The 19,757-nt window shown below is 53.3% G+C and overlaps 1 protein-coding gene across 2 annotated transcripts in view; it reads left to right on the top strand.

The window, feature by feature from the left end:
• AFAP1 (actin filament associated protein 1) overlaps positions 1-19,757 on the top strand; it is a 150,052-nt gene that overhangs the window by 103,775 nt on the left and 26,520 nt on the right. For both annotated transcript variants that reach the window (XM_069594799.1, XM_069594800.1), the window contains exons 9-11: positions 3,114-3,263; positions 11,889-12,100; positions 16,874-17,019. In XM_069594799.1, coding sequence (XP_069450900.1) covers positions 3,114-3,263; positions 11,889-12,100; positions 16,874-17,019 — 508 coding nt within the window. The remainder of the gene's footprint in view (positions 1-3,113; positions 3,264-11,888; positions 12,101-16,873; positions 17,020-19,757) is intronic.

Raw genomic sequence — 19,757 nt, 5'->3', positions numbered from 1 at the left:
AGTCATGTCCAACTCTCTGCGACCCCATGGACTGTAGCCCGCCAGGCTCTTCTTTCTGTCCATGGAATTCTCCAGGCAGGAATACTGGAGTGGATTGCCATGCCCTCCTTAGGGGATCTTCCCAACCCAGGGATCAAACCCACGTCTCTTAAGTCTCCCGCACTGGGAGGTGGGTTCTTCACCACGAGTGCTACCTGGGGGCCACATTAGCGGCAAAGCAAGTGAATAGTCTGATGGTATTGCCCATGTCCCCACTCCTCCCACCTGACTAGACGTCAGAACACCTAGACTCTCACTGGTGTAGGGTAACCGAGAACTGCCCGGGTTTATGACGTTCGTGGCTTCAAAATGCTGACAGTGCTCACCGCCCCCTCCCTGCGCCCTTCCCCAGCTTCACAGTGACGCTGTCTGGACTCTGTCTCTCCTCCACGAGGTCAGTGCGTGCAGAGTTCTGCGTTGCTGGGTTTTTCTTCAGAGCTGCACTTCCTGTGTGAATACCATCCGCATAGTCTTGTTCAGTCAACATATTTTCCATTCCTACAGCTTTGGCTCTTTCTTCCAAGGATGGCCTCCCTTCTGCTTTTGCAAAAACAAAAACAAAAAAATCAATCCATGGGCTTTCAGAGAATTAAAGGTCCTTGCTAACGCCTTTTCTTTGTAGTCGAGTCCAGCAAGAGCTTTCCCAACAGTAGCAAATCCTCATCAGAATGGAAGTCAGTCTGATGACTCAGCTTTCTCAGGCATCACCTAGCAGGGAATGACTGATTCACGCTCCTGAGCTTTGCAGGAGGCGCCTTCGGAGCACAGGGTGCCCTCGCTGAGAGGACCTTATCAAAGCTTAGCTTGAGTGGGACTCTGGTGAAAGATTGTCTCGACGCTCTTGAGAAACCACGAAGAAGGGTCACCCACCACCGCTTTTCACTTTGGGTTTGGTAGAACTGAAACCAGTGGTTCTGGCATTCCAATCAGGGATTCCATGTCTGATGGGAGCTGGGGAGGGGCTGTGCCTTCAGATCAGGGATGGAAGCAGGTTCCTGGTGCTTTATTTTACAGGGGGTTGTGTGCAGTGGGAGAGCGTAAGGAGGGGTCAGAGTGACCACCCCGTGTTCTGTGTTTCTAACATGACCTGGTCCGTGTGAGACAGCACAGATGTGCTTCTCTTAGTTCAGGCTGCCTGCCGTAACGAGATGCCACAGACCGTGCGGCTTAAACGACAGAGATGCGTTTCTCACAGTCCCGGAGGCCAGAAGCCCAGGATCCAGGTGCTGTCAGTGTTGGCTGCCAGTCGTGGGCCCCTTGCTGGCTTGCAGATGGCCATCCCCTCACTGGGTCCTGAAGTGGCCTTGCCCCCCATCCCATGAGGACGCCAGTCCTGTTGGACCAGGGCCCCACCCTTAGACCTCACCTAACCGTCAGTGCTTCCTGAGGGGCTCGTCTCCAAATACAGCTGCACGGAGGTCAGGGCTCACCCCTGTGTGAGACGTGGGGAGACGCAGGCACCGTCCGCTGTGCCGTTCGCCCTGTGGCGTGGCTCCTTGCTCAGCTGCACCGTGGCTCCTGCCCTCAGATGCCGCTCACTGCCCGTCCTTCTTGGGGAGGAAGTCAGGGTGCAAGCACAGGGACTGACCTCAGGGGCCTCCCTGAGCCGGGGCGGGGAGTGGGGAAAAGGGGCATGGAGCCCAGAGGAGGCTGGGCCTGGCCGTTCCGCACGTGGGGTGGGGGGCTCCTCTGCCCCACTGAGTGGCCAGCGTGGGGGAAGGAAGTAGTGAGTGCCTCCGCTTGAGGAGGGCGGATGTAGCAATCAGGCCAACGGTTTATATGCTCACCTCCGCGCCCTCTTTCTCTGCTGATCCTGTGTGACTGTGTGCTCCGTCTCTGGGCAGAGGGCCACTGAAGGAATTCTTGACTTTTGTTGCCTTTGCAAAGGGTCTGTGCCACCCTCTGGGTTGCAAATGGTGGGATGAGGGGTCCTGGAGAGGCCTGGGAAGGGGCTGTTGGGAGGGGTCTCGGGAGTCAGTGATGGTGTCTGGCCTTGATGCCCTGGGGGCCCCTGGGGCCCTCCCAGCTTATCCACACCAAGCGAGGCTGTACCTGAGCCGCCTGGAGGGTCGGTGTCCTGCGAGGCCCTTGGCTCCAGGATCAGACATGGAATAGCCCCCAGTGACGGCTCACTTCCCAGAGGTGCTATCGGTCCTGGAGGATCCTCTGTGTCCACCCCGGTCTGCACCTGGTCCCCACCCTGTGACTCTGTCGGAGGTTGTGGACCAAGCCCGCAGGGGCTGGAGAGAGCAGATGGCCGGTGCGAGTCAGGCACGGGAGAGCAGCCGGCGGCCGGCGCTCAGTCTGCCGGGGCGCCCGGGGCTGTGGTCAGCCAGGCACGCCGGTCGTCACGCACGGCCCCTGGGTCTCGGGCCCTGCCCCCACCCGCCATCACTTACCAAACTGTGGGTTCAGAGTGGCTAGACCTTCCAGTTTTCCAGGGGCAGCCAGAAGCGATCTTTGTGCAAAAGAGTCATGAGTTTTACGCGCACAACTGAGCTCTGCCGGCCAGACAAGCCACGCGGCTGGGGCTGGGATGCGAGTCCGACAGGTCGGCGAGGGCCTGGCGGAGGCTCCCCGAGGACCGCCCGCTCCACCTGCCGGACCGCGCCAGCCTGCCTTCCGCGCCTTCTGGCGCCACAGGCTCTGTGAGAGCTGATGCTCTTCCCGCCCGACAGCTCTGCCCCAGGGTTTCTGCACAGACGCTGCCGTGTGTTTAGCGCCTGTGCTTCCCGACCGCTCGGTCCCTCTGCCCTGCAACCCCGCCTCGGGTCTACAGAGGCCTTGCCGTCGTGAAGCCTCCCCCAGGGCTGCGTGAGGGTGTGTGCACGTGTGTGCGAGCTCGTATGTGCGTGTTCAGCCCCCTCTAGAGCACAAGCTTCCTGGGAGCTCCTGTTTGTGCTGTGTTCTCTAGACTCTAGAATCACAGACACAAAGCAGGTACTCGATGAGTGAAAATTCAGGGAAAGAAAGTTGGCCACCACGCATGCTTTATTTTGATGGGTTTTTTTTTTTTCCCCATTAAAGTCAGCCATTGAAACATGCCTTTTTGTCATCATCTTTTTTCTTCACAGTTAAGAGGAAAAAAAGTTCCAAATCAGAGGCCAAGGGAACCGTGTCTAAAGTCACTGGGAAAAAAATCACCAAGATCATCGGTTTGGGAAAGAAAAAGCCGTCGACGGACGAGCAGACCTCCTCGGCAGAGGAAGACGTGCCGACCTGCGGTGAGATGGGGGCGGGGCCTGCGTTTCCAGATCCGCCCCTTCCGGAGCACGGAGGCCCTCTGCGGATGGCCTCTGCATTGCGTTCGTCTGAGTCTCATTGGTTGGGATCGTGATTGGTTAAGCTGGGGGCTGCCGTCTGTGGCGTCGCACAGAATCGGACACGACTGAAGTGACTTAGCAGCAGCAGCAGCAGCAAGCTGGGGGAACGGATTACACTTTTACTGCTATTTTAAAAAAAAAATTTTTTTTTTACCGCTTATTAATGAAGCCCTTGCAAGGGTTTGAGATATCTCTGAGGTTCTCTCTAGATGAAAAACAGAGTCTCTGTTTGATCCCATGAGGCTCTCCCAAATTCCTTTTAAGCGACTTTAGAGGGAGATACGTATGCGTCCGGTTGGCCAGCAGAGGCGTGTCAGGTGTATAAGAACGTTTACACAATCCCCAGCGGCTCCCCACTTAGCCTGAAGCCCTGCAACTCAGCTTTCAAGGGGCGCTCTGCGCCTCAGACTCAGTCGGGCTGGCTGACCCCTCTCCCCTCACCCGTCTTGGTCCAGTAAGAGGTCTGTAGGCAGCCCTTGTTGTCGAGGCTGGGGAAGCACCAGGGAGGTGGTGGTGCTGGCTGAGACTCCCCTACTGCCCCTGCTTGGAAAGGAGAGGAATCTGCAGAGAAAACCACGTCCGGTCTAGTGGCAGAGGGTTGGCCTGAAGCAAGGAGTCACAGAGACGAGTGTGTGACGACTGACTTGTGGTCACAAACCCAAGGAGAAACCAGGTCAGCCACGGGAGAGTCTGGCAGGGACGTGGCCTAGACGGGGCGGTGTCGGGGACCACCTCCCTGCAGAAGTGGGACTGTCCATGCTCGCTGTTTCCTAGGCAACCACACTCCCAAGTTAGGCGACTCTTCTAAGTAGAAAGAAAGTCTTCAGAGGCTGAAGGATGGGTACTCACTCTTTAAGGAAACGGGGAGTGGGCCGTGCTTTTCCGTGGCCGCGGCTCGTGGGCTGCTGTCCGTCGGCGCCAGCTCTGCGACGCCTGTGTGCGTGCTCCCTGTTCCACCCCTCTCTCCCCCTCTGGCCAAGCCTCTCCTGTCCAGGTGTCGGATTATGTGGGGATGCCAGAAAATAAACAGCTCTTAGATGCTGCCCATTGGTGCCCAAGATGGGCCCCCTGCACACAAAGATGAATTCATTGAGCAGATATCCCATCCCAGGGCGTGGCTTGTGCTGAGAGGGCGTCGTGAGCCAGAGCCGCATTGGTCGGGAGGAGGGGTCGATTGTGGAGTGCGGGACAGGTAGGCTTGGGGTGGGGGTGCCTCTCGAGGGGAGGGCAGGGTGGGTTCACAGCTTGCCCCTGGCTTTCACAGGCGTGGTCCTGAGAAGTCGTGGTACACAGGAAGCCCCTGGGCCGTTGTGCAGAGTGCGTGTGGAGCGGAAGACAGCAGGCAGGCAGTGGTGGGGCCTCGCCGGGTGGAGGCGTCACCTTGGGAAGAACCCTGTGAAGCGGCCGTTCGTGGGTTGAGCTGGGAGGGGAGCCACTCCTTTTGTGACCCCCAAAAGGAGACCAGGGGTCTGGGAGCGCCTTGCACACAGAGGTCCTGAGCTTGGCTCTTGCCAGACAGTCGGGTCACAGAAGCGAGTGCACTGACCCACGTTCTTTGCACGGAGCACGCCTGCCCTGCAGAAGCTAAGCTGACGGGCAGAGCTCTCGTGGGAGGATGCGGGGAGGGAGCATTGTTGATGCCAGGGCCGTGCCCTCTGGCTTCCTGGAGCAGCTCACAGCCCTGGCGGCTGGGCTGGTTTCCTCTTACATTGCCTCTGAAACCACGATGGGAGTTCAGGGTTAAGGTGGGAAACGGGAATTCTCCAACAAAAGGGGATTGCTGTTTTAGCTTTGTTTTTTTTTGTTGTTCTCAAAACTGCTCTAGGCCAGTGGAGGAAAGAGAGGTTCTTTTCTGAGAAACGTTGGTATGGAAGGCGACTTGGCCACTTGAGCTCCAGGCCACTCGCTGTGCGGGAGGACGCTGAGCTGAGGAAGGCTGTGGGGGTCGCCTTGAGCCACCCAGGGAGCTGGGGGCAGGACAGGGCTGGCCCGCGGGCCTGTCTTGCAGCCCAGGTCTGCTGCGCCCCCTCCTGTCCCTCCCAGGGCTTGCCACCGTCGTGACTTCTGTTAGCTGCTGGGGGGCGCGTGCTGGACGGCGCAGTCGCGTTGAGGCGGAGTCGTGGGGGTCTGTAAGCTTTGTGTGGGTTTCCACCAGGCTCTGAGTGGACACCTGTCACCTGTACTAAGGGAACACCCTCTGTCCACATGGTCTTAAAATGATCATCCAGTTCTTGGCTGGCACGGGAGAGGACTCTGCACAGAAACCCAGGGGCAGGGTGACTGTTCCGTGATGTTAGAACTGCTGCAAGGCCTCAGGCAGGAGAAGCCGCTGGATGAAGGCTCCCCGCCCATCCTGCCCTTAGAGACTCCACAGCCGCTCTCCTTGCCAGCAGGAACGGTGGGGCCGCTCTGGGGACAGGGGACACTCCCGGGGAGGAGGTGGCTGGGAGCTGAATTGAGATCTCTTCCCTGGCCTCCGGGTGCACCAGAGGAATGCCTGCGGGTAGGACAGGGTTCTCTGCAGGTCCACACAGCCTGGCTGGCCGCGCTCCCACCCCCCACCGGCTCTGCCCGACCCGCCCAGCTCTCCCTCCCCCTCAGTCGGTGGGCACTATGCCAGCATCAGCCAGGTCTGCTCTACAGTCACTCAGCCGAGCTGGTCCAAGACAGGCACGTGGGCCCCTGAGCAAAGACGGCCGTGTCCTTTGTTTGCCCGTCTCCAGTGCTCAGGGTCCCAGCGTTGTCCTCACTGTGTAAGCTCAGCTGTGGTTCCCAGGAGATGTGCGTTTCGCCTCTTTCTTTCTTCTCCACTCCGTTTCTGTCTGTCTGGGCCAGCCCCCAAGCCTCTCAGCTGCCCACCTTCTCCTCCTCTGGACCCCTGCAGGCCACCCAGTGGGAGTTTTGAACCCTTGGACTAATGACACTAATTGCGTCATCCTGTGCTGAGTCAGCTGAGGGCCTCTGACAATCTTGTCTCAGTTGGATTTTCCACCTTTTCCCTCTAAGTTACTAGATGAAGATGCAGGTTGGATTCACCCCCCTGCCCCCACTTTTATCCCCAGCGTCAAGCAAAGAGCCTGGGATACAGCACCTCAGTAAACACTTGTAGAGTGAATGATTACCATAAGCAAACTGCAGCTTCTCTGAGCCTCAGGTTCCCTTCCTGTGAAATGGGCTCATACTTAAAATTACTTTGTTTTCCTTAAAATTGAAGGTAAAATTATGAAACATTAGGCACATTGCCTACTTCACAATTTACGCTCAGTAAATGGTCTCTATTATTCATTTGTTCGCCTGAGAAAAAGCTACGCATGCCGACATAGCCAGATGGAAGACTGACACGGATAATGTCTACACTAGGAAGAGAGAAACTGATGAGAGGGAAGTTCCCCTAGGTGCCAGGATGGAGGGCTTCCTGGAGGCAGTGTAACCTGGACAAGTTGGAAGGACTTCCTGGTTATTTCTCAGGCCCCTCCCATCTCTGTTTGGTGACTCTGATGTTTTCAGCAACAGAGTTGTCGGTGAATGAGCAGGAAGGCTATATGTCTCACTTTTTATCGTAATCCAGGCACAAAAGATCAGGCGACATTCAGTGGCGGGGGAGGGGGGCGGGAGGCATTCTTGGCGTCTGTCACCATGTCGGGCATCTGGAGCTCTTGGGCCCGTGCGCCCACTGGAGGGCATGCACTTGGGGCGGAGGGAGGGTTCTGGAGTCAGTGTCTGTGGGGCCAGGGTCAGCTGTCGGCAGCGTCTGGATGCCTGGTCTCCCCTCCCGCCCTCCCGCTTGCAGCCCTTGTCACTCCTCGACTGCCCTGTTCCCCTCCGCCAGTTACAGATGGAGGCCTGCAGAGATGAGAGGAGCAGTGGAAGTCCCCACAGACTTGTGCCCATAGTACAGAGATCCCCTGGGCAGCGCCACCCTTCCCCGTCCAAGAGAAGGAGGCAGTGGATACTGGGCCCCCTTCAGCCAGGCCTCCCTGCCCGCCCTTCTGCAGCAGCTGGGACTCGGGAGCCACCTGGTCCACACACAGCGGGATGCGCGGGCGCCTGCAGCTGCCCCCTCCTCCTGAGCCCAAAGCTGTGCCTGTCGGGTCGGCCTCAGGCCGTCATGGAACCGCGCACACGCTCGCCACCACGCTCTTGTAAGAAGCCTTAAAGAGTTCTTTCTTTAGGATTTGGAGCAAAGATAGTCTCAAAACATCAAACGGAACTTTGTGAATTGTTCAGATACGGTAACTTCTCACCGTGACATGATAAGTGGGAACAAACAAGCAAGAAAAATCAAAGGATTCTGGCATTGCCTTACTGGCAGGGCATTGAAGTGACCAAGGCCAGCCTGTGCCCAGCCCTGGCTGCCCCTTGGTGCCCCCTGGTGGCGGGTGTCTGCTCGGGCTGACTGTCTCAGGGTGGATGGGTCCTGTGTTGGCAGCGATCCCGTCACAGACTGGCCGTGTGTGTGCACGTGTGTGCTCTGTGTGTGTGTGCATGTGCTGTGTGTGTGTGGTGGTGGAGTGGGGGTTGGCAGCAATCCCATCACAGACTGGCCGTGTGTGTGTGTGTGTGTGTGTGTGTGTCTGCCTGTCTGTGTGTATGGGGTGTGTGTGTCTGTCTTCCTCTGTGTGTGTGTGTGTATCTGTCTGCCTGTCTGTGTGTGTGGGGGGGAAGTGGGTGGGTGTGTGTGTATATCTGTCTGCCTGTCTGTGTGTGTGGGGTGTGTGTGTGTGTGTATCTATGTGTGTGTGTGTCTGTCTGCCTCTGTGTATGTGTGTGTGTATCTGTCTGCCTGTGTGTGTGGGGTTGGGTGTGTGTGTGTGTCTATGTGTGTGTGTCTGTCTGCCTCTGTGTGTGTGTGTGTTTGTATCTGTCTGCCTGTCTGTGTGTGGGGTGTGTGTGTGTGTGTGTGTGTGTATCTGTCTGCCTGTGTATGTGTGGGGGGGTGGGTGTGTGTGTCTATGTATGTGTGTCTGTCTGCCTCTGTGTGTGTGTGTGTGTGTGTGTGTGTATCTGTCTGCCTCTCTGTGTGTGTAGGGGTGTGTGTGTGTGTGTCTGTGTGTGTGTGTCTGTCTGCCTGTGTGTGTGTGTGTCTGTGTGTGTGGGGGGGGAGTGGGAAGAAGACTCCTAGGGGACACGGGGCCTGCCCTCTGGCTCCAGAGGCCTCAGATGGGCCGCCTGCCGTGTCCCTGCGTGGCCTCTCCCCGCCCAGGAAGTAGAAATGTGGGCCGCCTCTTGGGAGCGGCTGGTGAGCCCGGCGGGGAGGCCATGAGCCAGATGTGGGCTTGTTTCCGTGGCGCTTGCTGTTTACAGAGACAGGCCTCTTACCCACTTTGGTTCTCATTTTGCTTTTCCCTTTTGGGCACTGTAACTAAAGATGAGGCAGGCGTTAAAATATGGTGATTGCCTGTGAAGTCACGCTCTAAGTAAAGTGTGACTCTGTCCAGCGTAATCATTCCTCCTGTGACTCGCATGTTGAGAAATTCATAGCATTTGGTGACTCGGTCAGGGAAGGCAGGCCCCTTCACCGCTCCAGGCGTTGGGTCATTCTCTTGGCAGGCTGGGCGTGCTCAGAAGCTGCGACACACCCCACGTGCACACACACACACCCCTCCCCAACCCTGCGCCGGGGACAGGTGTGCCCGCGCGGCGATTCTAAACTCCGGGAGCCCTGCGGAAGGCCAGAGGAGTCCTGTCACTGCTCCTGACAAGGCAGACGTGCTTAAAGTCCTCCAGACACCTTTTAGCGCCTCCTCCCTCCCCGCCGTCTTCTGCGTCAAGGCCAGGTCCCTGTAGCAGCGTCTGAGGTTCCCTGTGACCAGGTTCCTAGACATCCCAAGTCTTAGTTTGCCGTGCTCCCCACTTCTCCAGGCCTGAAGAGCTCCCCACACCTCTCAAGGCCCAGGTGAGGACATGCCCTGGGTACGCGTGAACCCGCGCTCTGCGGGCCCTGGGGTGGCGGGGTGGTCGTGCCCGCCAGTGCCCTGTGCCCCAGAGCCCTTGCAAAGGTGTGCCCAAGCAGGCTCAGGTAGCTGAGGCCGCCCCAGGCTTCAGCTTAGTTTTCTTAATCACACGCACCGTCTGCTGTCCGCCAGCCATCCTGTGTGTCCATTCACACTGGACGCACACGAGGTGGCTCCGGTTGGCAGCTGTTTCCATACAAGGCCAAAGACAGGCCTTCCGCGTGACTGATGACTTACAGGTGCTATCAGAGAGACAGTAAATAGCTCTAATAGCCGCACCTTGGATGTCCAGGTATTATATTTGACTGTATGTTTTAAGGAGAGCTTACAAAAGAATGTGCGTCAGAACTGGGCCACTTACAAATGCTGCTTCCCAAATGAGAACCGCAGCTCTTTCTCTGCCATCTTTGGCCCTCTGAAGAACTTCAGGTGGGTCTTTGCTGGGAGGCCGTGAACAGGATCAGGCATGACCTCCCTCCTCCCCTTTGTGAGCTCGGCTTCCCCAGCCTGTCTTCATGCCCCTTCAGTGTGTAAAATACAGGGGCTTTGAGTCCCAGGCCCTTGAGCTGGGACTTGCTTCTCCATTTTCTCTGTAATTTTACAGATATGGCAGCTTGTGTCGCAAAACAGTTCCAGGTGCCCTTTAGGGTAATATGTTGGGAGGACTGACATCACATTCAGGAATGGGGATGTTTAAGTACTGTTAAGTGTCTCCCTAGTAAACTCTGAGCAATTATTTATAGTAATATTTATACGGAAAATAGGTAACACCATTCTGGGCCCTGAAAATACGTTTGTTTTTTATTTTCCTTTGGTTTTTGCCTTTATAGTGTTGATCCGTTGCTAATAAAGTGTGTAAGGTGTCGAAGAGAAAAGAAGCAAAAAGCATGGTCCAAATTGCCTTTTTGGGGAAGACATTTAAAAGTAACGGGGGTCAGAAAGGATGCATTTATTTAAAATCTACTCATTTATCTTTTGGCTGCGCTGGGTCTTCATTGCTTTGTGCAGGCTTTCTCTAGCTGCGGCGAGCAGGGACTGCCCTTCATCGCAGTCACAGGCTCCTCGTGGAGGTGGCTTCTCGTGGCAGTGTTGCATGAGGACACCTCCTCTTGTTGCAGAGCATGGGCTCCAGGCGCTCAGATCTCAGCAGCTGCAGCACATGGTCTCAGTGCTTGCGGTTCGCAGGCTCTAGAGCACAGGCCCGGTCGTTAATGGCCGCGGGCTCAGCCGCTCTGGGGCACGTGGAGTCTTCCCAGACCAGGGAATGAACCTGTGTCCCCTGCACCGGCTGGCAGATTCTTAACCACTGCACCACCAAGGAAGGACCCTCTCTTTTGAGCTGCATGCATGTGTGATTGTGCATGTGTGTTTACATGTGTGTGTACACATGTGTATGTGTGTGTACGTGTGTGTATGAGTCGAGAGAGCAGCTGGATAACCTAAGGAACCCTTGGTTCTCTTCTTCCTCCTTGACCTGCCTTCTGCACGCTGCTCCCCTCACTGCCTCCCTCTCGCGGGCACAGCCCTGTAGATGGGCTAGAAGTCGCTGGCACCCGGTGATATCTGTTATTTCATTCCTTGTTACTTGTAGAAAAATGCATTGTGTGCTTGTGGCAAATGAAAATGATCGGTTACTAGTATTTGAGGAGATTAAAACATGATGACAGCTCTTCTTGTAATTCCACCCCATTCCATCTGTGCTGCGCTGATACAGGGCAGCCCCAGAGACGTGGATGGCGGGTTTCCACGTGCGTCAGACCCAGGCCCTCAGACCTCAGCAGATCCTCCCGGCAGAGGGCCGAGGAAGGGCGTGTCTGTTCTCTGGGCAGGAGTCTCGTCCTGAAGACCTGCCGTCATCTGCTGGAATCCTTCCAGCGGTGGGAGCTTCCCACCTCCCCAGGCCGCCTGTTTCCCTTCCCTTTGCAGATAGTTTCATTCCTCCTGGGAAGCCAGAATCTGCCCCCCGGGGGCTTTTGCCCTAGCTGTGTCATCTGCAGCTACTTGGAATGAACCCAGATGCTTTCCTGGGTGAGGCCCCTTCAGCTTTTTGAGGACAGCTGTGTGGCCTCATCCCTGCTCTCCTTCCACCCACTGATGCCTCAGCGAGCTGTCACACGCCTGGTCGGGCTCCGGGGTCCCGAAGGCGTCTGGGAGCTGGTGCTCAGTGTGCAGAGCGTCGGGCTCCGGGGAGGCCTGAACATCCCGGCCCCCAGAGCTGATGGGGGCAGTCTTCTCCTGCTGGTGGCTCCTCTCATCCCCAGCAGCCGGCGCTCGCAGGTGTACTGCGTGCGGGGTGTGTTCCCTCCTCGCGGCCGGCTCGGGGGCCTCCCTCCCAGGGACTGACGGCCGCTGTCCTTGCAGGCTCCCTGGTTCCTTCCCTCCTCGGGCGCCTCCCTCCCTGGGGGGACTGATGGCCGCTGTCCTTGCAGCCTCCCTGGTTCCTTCCCTCCTGGGGTGCATCCCTCCCAGGGACTGACGGCCGCTGTCCTTGCAGGCTCCCTGGTTCCGTCCCTCCTCGGGCGCCTCCGTCCTGTCGTCCTGTTGGGCTGACGGCCGCTCTCCCTGGTTGCAGGCTACCTGAACGTGCTCTCCAACAGCCGCTGGCGGGAGCGCTGGTGCCGCGTCAAGGACAACAAGCTCATCCTGCACAAGGACCGGGCCGACTTGAAGATGCACATCGCCTCCATCCCGCTGCGCGGCTGCGAGGTCATCCCAGGCCTGGACTCCAAGCACCCCCTGACCTTCCGGCTGCTTCGCAACGGCCAGGAGGTGGCCGTGCTGGAGGTAGGGGCCAGTTGCAGGGAAAGGCAATTAAAACTAATTTCTTCTTTGCACACTGAAAGCTTTCATTTTTAAAATTTAAAATTTTTGTTTCTGGTCTATTATTATTTTCTGCTTCTCTATTAATTCAGACTTTGTTTTCCTTTTTTTTTTTTCCACTTACCATTGACATGAGTAAGCTACAAAGATATACACAAATTTGTATACATATGTATATATACATATGTGTACCCACATATATGTGTACATAAATAGAGTGTAGAGTTTTCAGTATGTGTGTAAGTATATTTATGTTGTACAGTCAATAGAAATAAGGATTTTTTGGATTTGGTAAAATGGCCAATGTGTGTTGGAAATTAATCAGTGTGTGTGTTAGTCGCTCAGTCGTGTCCAACTATTTGCGACCCCATGGACCATTGTCCGCCAGGTTCCTGTGTCCAGGCTCCACTGTCAGTGGAATTCTCCAGGCAAGAATACTGGGATGGGTTGCCAGTCCCTTCTCCAGGGGATCTTCCCAACCAAGGAATCAAGCTCAGGTCTCCTGCATGGCACACAGATTTTTTACCCTCTGAGCCCCAAGGGAAGCCCAATCAGATGCAGAGCCAGGTTCTAAATGACCGCAGTGATGCTGACCATCGGAGGAAACGGCCAGTTAGCCAACCTAGAAGGTCTTGGTAGGAGATCGGAGTTTGTTTCAGAGACTGTTTTTTGTTTTTGTTTTTTTTTTTTGGTGAGGGCAAAAAATGATTAACATCATAGTTCTTCCTCCCACGAGCTCCTCGCCCGATGGTTTGGATGGTTTGAGGTCACAGGTCAAAGGTCCGAGCCTGCCATGGTGGCTGACCTCACAGAAGGGAAGCAGGCCCGGCTGAGGCTGGGGTGTTTGGGCCCCCATCTTGGTTCTGTTGCAGACTTTGATCACAACCCAATCTGCTTTTCTCTCTCGGCTTCTTTATTTGTCTGTGAAACAGAGCACCAGGCTACGGTCGGTGTGCTTGGTAAGCATTTATACGGGCTGAACGCTGCAGGGCGGATGGCAGCAGAAAAAAGCTGAAAGCGTAAATGAGGAAGCTGTGCTCTTGGTGCGGAGCAACGCAGGTGTCACATGAGAGGCCGGCAGTGGGTCTGACGGGAGTGCGAGGGCAGGGAGGCGCGGGCTGGCGCACGCTGGGTTCAGGGTGGAAAGGGAGTCTCTGGCCTGGACGCCCTGTGGAGGCCGGAGGCCCCGGGGGCGGGGCAGGGAGGGGCTGGGTGAGCAGGGCCCTACCTGTGTCTGCTCCCCGCCCTGCAGGCGCAGCCTCAGGTCCCCGAAAGGTGGTGGCTGTGTCTCACTGCTTTCCCCTGTTCTAGCTGTGGAAGCAAACACACACACTCAGAAAAGTAACCGCGCTCAGCGCTCCAGCACAAGCAGAGTCTGCCTGAATCCGCTAAGGAAACGCAGTGATGCGAGCAGTAAAATCGTGTTCTGCACACTTTCCAAGATCTTTTTATCTGAACTTTTGAGAGAAGAGCTGTGAACACGGCACACAGACTTCCATATACCCCTTACCCTCACCCCCAGTACTCACATGGTGCCACGCTTGGTGTCTCTTGCGCGGTCTCTCCCACCTCGCCTTTTCTCTCTGTATGTTTTTTCAGGACCTTTGACAGACATCTTGTCCCACTTTCCCTAAACGCTTCAGGGTGAATTTGCTAAAAAACGAGAGCATTCCTTTACCAAAACCACTCCATAATCGTCAAAACCAGGGAATTCACCCTCACGCAGTACAATTATCTGACTCACAGACTTTAATCAGATTCCCCCAGTTGTCCCAGTAATGTCCCTTGTAAGCAGATGGAAACGCCAGGTGGTGTACTGCCTTGGGCTGCAGTCTCCTTGGCTTTCCCTGTCTGGTTTCATGACATTGATTCTGGGCATGGTGCAGAGCAGTTATCATGGAGAAGATCCCTCAGTCTGGGGATGTCTGCTGTTTTCCTGGAAATTTGCATCTGGGGTCAGCGCGCTTGGCAGGGCCCATGGAAGCAGTGATGTGGTGTGCAGCGCAGCCGCCAGCCTGCCCCACGACTGGTGTTGACTCTGACCTGTGGGTGGGTCGTCTGCACGGCTTCCCTACTGCAGAGTTACTGTGTTTCCCATTTGTCTTTAATGAGCTCCATGTGGGAAGATTCTTTGAGATGTCCTACCACTCACAGTTTTACTGATTTTTAGCATTCATGAATGAGTCTTGCCCGAAACAGCTGCTGATGACGACTTCCTAATTCCATTCTTCCCTGCACATTTGTTGGTTAGTATCTACTGCCAGGGAGATTTCCCTTCCCCTCATGTAATTAATCATTCATTCATTCATGTGTGTTTATATATCAGCAAGGGTACAGAGATTATTGTTGTAATCAATGAGTATAATCCTTTATTGTCAGGATTTATCCTGGTCAGATTAACAGAATTGGTCGGTGGAAAGCCCTTAAGCTATGTGACCTCTGCTATGTCCCTGAAATAGACACTGAAGTTCCCATCGTTCTGTGAGCTCTTTCCTCATGTTCTGATGCACCAAGATATTCCAGGCTCATCTTGACTTTTCCCTGCCGCAGGCCTGTTGGAATCAGCCATGGTCCAGAGAGCTCTAGAGGACTCCTCCTGGTGGATGGTGGTGCTTAGAAGCCAGGACCTGGGTGGCGGGTGTGCTCACAGTTTCTGGGCTGTCATAGGCAGTTGTGTGCATGTTCATACATACATACGTTCAGGCGTGTTTGTTATATGTATCACACACGCATATGCACATGTACCCGCTTAGCAGTAGTAACAGTGTCAGTTGCTCAGTCGTGTTCGACTCTGTGACCCCCGTGGACTGTAGCCCGCCAGGCTCCTCTGTCCATGGAACTCTCCAGGCAAGAATACAAGACTGGGTTGCCATTTCCTTCTCTAGGGGATCTTCCTGACCCAGGGATCAAACCCGGGTCTCCTGCACTGCAGGCGGAGTCTTTACCATCTGAGCCACCAGGGAAACCCATATTTGTGTGTATACATGCGCATCTCTACCTGAAAGTGAAAGTGAAAGTCAGTCCGTCGTCTCCGACTCTATGACCCCATGGACTACACAGCCCATGGAATTTTCCAGGCCAGAACACTGGAGTGGGTAGCCTTTCCCTTCTCCAGGATATCTTCCCAACTCAGGGATTGAACCCAGGTCTCCCGCATTGCAGGCAGATTCTTTTCCAGCTGAGCCACCAGGGAAGCCCAATCTCTACATATTTATCCACTAAAAGCCACAAGATCATAACTAATATTTTAAATTCAGTATAACACCACTGAGATAGTTGTTAAAAGTCTGAGGAAATTTCTGAAAATATACAGTGAGGAAAATAGTTAAGAGTGTAATAGTGTCCACGGTATCTTAGATGTTGTGTTAAAATGCTTTTGAGAATGCTTAGATGAAATAGGTATGGTCGCATGGCTAGAGGATCAGTCACAGGTACATTCTTGGCATAGATTTTGTTTGGGGAAAGGCAGAAGACCAGTGAAGAGAACCTGTTTGTGGTTTTTTCTAGTATCCAGGTGTTCATTTCAGCTTAGCAGGCGTTGGTCACATCCTGGCTCTCTGTGAGGCACACAGTTGGGACCCCTGCACTCGGTCCAGTGGCCCCATACGGCACTGGCCAGCCATGGTCTGGCGCTTGTACAGCGTCACTGACCAGCTCCGTCAGCACACAGAAAACAGCTCCTCCCTCCTCAACCGCTCTTCCTCCGAGAGGTTTTGTGCCTACCACGAGGCATGTGTGCTTAGCTGTACTCTGATCCATGTTCGACTCGTCCAGGGTACAGTGTTGAAAGCCCACTTTTCTTTAAGGGTTTAGGCTCAACTCACACATCTTTCTTCCATAAAGATTTTGCAACTTTTACAAAAACTTAAAAAAATTATTTGGGTTTCACATTCAGGTACCTCATAACTCTCTTTCCCATAAACTTTAAACATTGCTCACATATTTGATTAACAAAAGTATTTAGACATTTGAAATGCTATTGTGAATGTAGCGTAATTGACCGTCTGAATCACATAACAGGGGCGGCTTAGAATTTTAATGCACTGAATCTTAAAGATCAATTTCAGACTTGTGAATCTGGCAGATGACATTTGGGGAGCATTTGAAATATCCTAAAAAAAATAGCATGCACAAAGCGGCCCAGTGCTTGTCTATACAGCTACACCTGTATCCACACAGCTACTATGGAAACGGAAGTGGGTTGATTTTCTGTGCCGTCCGGTCAGAGTGATAAGATTGCCATCGCAGGCCCACGTCAGAGACCACAGCAAGGGCTCCTGCTCAGCACAGGTGATGCCCACGGTGGCCGAGGCCTGACACACTGCCCCGGTTAGACGCCTGTGGTTGGAGAGGCTCCTCCTGCTGCCCGGATTTTATTGCCAAACTAAGGAGGCTTTCTAAACAGCTTTCTGTGGCTGAGATTTAAATAATCCTATTAGCTCCTACGTCTTACACCCTAGTGCCTTTCCCCAAAGTAACTGGGAGGCATTTAGTGCCCCTCTTTTTTATTTCCCAGGGCGTAATCCTTGTGCAGCTTCTGCACCAAGACAGCGTGAAGGTGGCGTTGATCCCGTGACGCTGGCAGCGACCGCATCCTCGGCGGCGTCTGTGTCTGCACACACCCTGTGTTACAGTGCCTTTCCTGTCACGGGGTCTCTTTACCAACACTTTTATGAAAATGTGAAACCCGTACTGTTACTTACATAAAATGCTCTTTCTGCCTCTTCACCTCACCAGGCATCATCTTCTGAAGACATGGGCAGATGGATTGGGATTTTGCTGGCTGAGACGGGGTCCTCGACAGACCCCGGGGCCCTGCACTATGACTATATAGACGTGGAGATGTCCGCGAACGTCATTCAGACGGCCAAGCAAACCTTCTGGTAAGATCCTCTGCTGTGAGAAACGGCACTGGAGTTAAACAACTTTATTTTTTCCCTAATTTTTTCCTTTTTATGTAAGTATATAGCCTTAAAGGGGGAAAAAAGAAAAACAACTGAAGACTCTCCTTTTTTGTACTAATGCAGATTTTGGTGAAATATTTGTCATTTCAACCATCTGTGTTTTCTATTAGAACAGGGTTTGGCAAGCTTTTTGTGCAAAAGGCATGACAGTAATAATTTTGGCTTTGCACACCTAGTGTTCCCTGTTAAAACTGCTCAGCTCTGCCACTACAGTCACACACATAAATGAATAGACATGGCTGTGTGCCAGTAAAACTTATTTGCACACACAGGCAGTAGGCCGTATCTGTCCCATGGACTGTAGTCTGCTGACCCCTGTATTAGGGAAACAGTTCTATAAAGCAGAAATAATTCTCCTTATTGTATAAGTGAGGACTGCATTTTCAAAACCATCAATCATATACTTTTAAAACTTCAATGTGATCTCTTTTTTTAAGGGCTGTTATGTATAAAAACGTTTAAAGAATGAGTATTTCTTTCACATAATCATGGCCAGGATAATTAATGCAGCAATTCTCAAAGTATGGCCCATAGACCCCTGTGGGTGTTCAAAACCCTTTTTAGGCAGTCCCAAAGGTCAAAACTGTTCCCATAATGACGCTAAGAAATTATTGTTCTTCTTTGCTTCTGCATCAGCGATGCAGAAGGAAGCAGGGGCAGGGGGGTAAGTTGGCAGGTGCCTTGGTACCATCTTAAGTGGTCGCTTAACAAGGTGCTGTGACCGTGGTCACCACCATGCCTTTATAGCAAAAGAAGGCGCTGGGTTCATGTGAGATGTCCGTGGTCAAGCACTGAAACTGTTCCTGTTTCTGTGAAGGGCCAGAGAGTAGATATTTTTTATTAACTCTCTTGGGTCCATGTCTTTTTGACATCTATGAGACGTGGCAGGCAGGACACACAAAGCGCTTTATTGACTGAACTCTCTGTTGTCTTGACGAAACGCTGTTATGAGACTGAGTTACTAACTCAACTAGCTCCTCCCCATCCCACCACCATTTTTTTTTTTCATTTTTACCGGAAAGAACAATTCACAGATGAACTATTGTTATTCAGATGTAGGCATTTGCAGACACTTTTTCAAAAATGGACCAAGTGAGCCTCTCATCACAAGGGACGATGGCTTGGCAGTGTTTGTTGCCTGCAATGGAGTTGAACTTTCACTGAGAATTGAGAACTCTCGGAGCGCTCCATCTTCCACTCTGAGCCGACGCCTTCCCAGTACTCAGACTTTTGTGATAACGTTGGTGGTGATGTTAAGTGTGATTTTTGGTATTGTGTAATGAAGTGTGTGCATTTCGAAGGTCTGCATCAGTCATGCGCAGGTCACAGATCCCTCCCACAAGCAAGATAAATGAATGGGTATCCATGCCAAAGCGGACAAGCAAGTTCATGGATACAGTTTCAGACTCTACATGGCAACTAATCATTAAGAAATTAGCACTCGTTGAGTTTTGGTGTAGCATCAAGGAATATCTTCCATGACCTGGAAAAGCTGTTAAAAATACACCTCACTTTTCCAACTAAATATCTGTAGGAGGCTGGATTTTCTTCGCCTACTTCAACCAAAAGAACATATTGCAACTGACTGAGCGCAGAAACAAGTTTGATAATTCATTGTCTTCCACCGAGCCAGACATGGGATAGATTTACAAGCATATCAAACAGTACCATTTTTCTCATTTTTAAAAAATTTTAAAAAGGTATCGTTAACGTTCATAAAAATATGTTGAAATACAGTGGATTTACTCCTGTTACTTTTGAACGAATAAAGGCGAACACATTCCTGAGTTTCGGTTGCAAGTGTCGTCAGCCTTGATAGTGAGCACCCATGTAAACAGCCTCGATAGTGAGCGCCCACGTAAACAGCCTCGATAGTGAGCGCCCACGTAAACCACCTTGATAGTGAGTGCCCACGTAAACAGCCTCGATAGTGAGCGCCCACGTAAACAGCCACAATAGTGAGCGCCCACGTAAACCGAAGCCCTTCAGTCTTCAGTAGGGTGGAACATGGTGTAGAGACTTAAGACGCAGGAGGACTGCTCGTCTGCCGGAACATGTCTGCAAAAGGAAAACACAGCTGGTTTCTGTTTTGTGCCGTGCAGAGCAGGGGTCGGGCACCCTTTTCTGTGAAGGGCAAGTCAGCGGGCACTTTCAGCTTTGCAGAAAGTGTTCCCCAGTACGACCACCCCGCTTTGTTACCATGCTCAGCTCCCCACAGTCGGGCAAAAGCAGCAGGGCGGTCCTGGAACCAGTGGACGTGGTTGCGCGCAGCAGGAGTTTGCTGGGTCCTTTATGTAAAGTGATGCCCTGTGAGGTTACTCCAGAAGGAGCACCGGGCCAGGAGGAAGGGACCTGGGTTCTGACCTGCTGCAGCAGGTACTAAACGGAAAGGTTTGAGCATGTCCTTCCTAACCTGTCAGTGTCTAGCTTCTTTTTGTAGAACACAGAGTTTAGGTAACGTGATATCTGAAACTTGAGGCTCTCGTAGCTCTGATCCCCAAATTCCTGCTTCCGTCTCTCTCGTCCTCGGAGAATCTGGACTGGGGCTTGAGGGAGGCGGATTGAAACAGAGCAGGTGATGGAGTTGTATGATCAACAGGTGACGATAAACATACCAACAACACTTGACAAGCCCAACCGAGCCCTCGAAGACTCTG

The sequence above is a fragment of the Ovis canadensis genome, chromosome 6 (genome assembly GCF_042477335.2).
Source record: "Ovis canadensis isolate MfBH-ARS-UI-01 breed Bighorn chromosome 6, ARS-UI_OviCan_v2, whole genome shotgun sequence".
In the NCBI taxonomy this organism is placed as follows: domain Eukaryota; kingdom Metazoa; phylum Chordata; class Mammalia; order Artiodactyla; family Bovidae; genus Ovis; species Ovis canadensis.
Note: the sequence above shows the minus strand (reverse complement) of the source record. Positions and strands in the feature narration are given on the sequence as shown.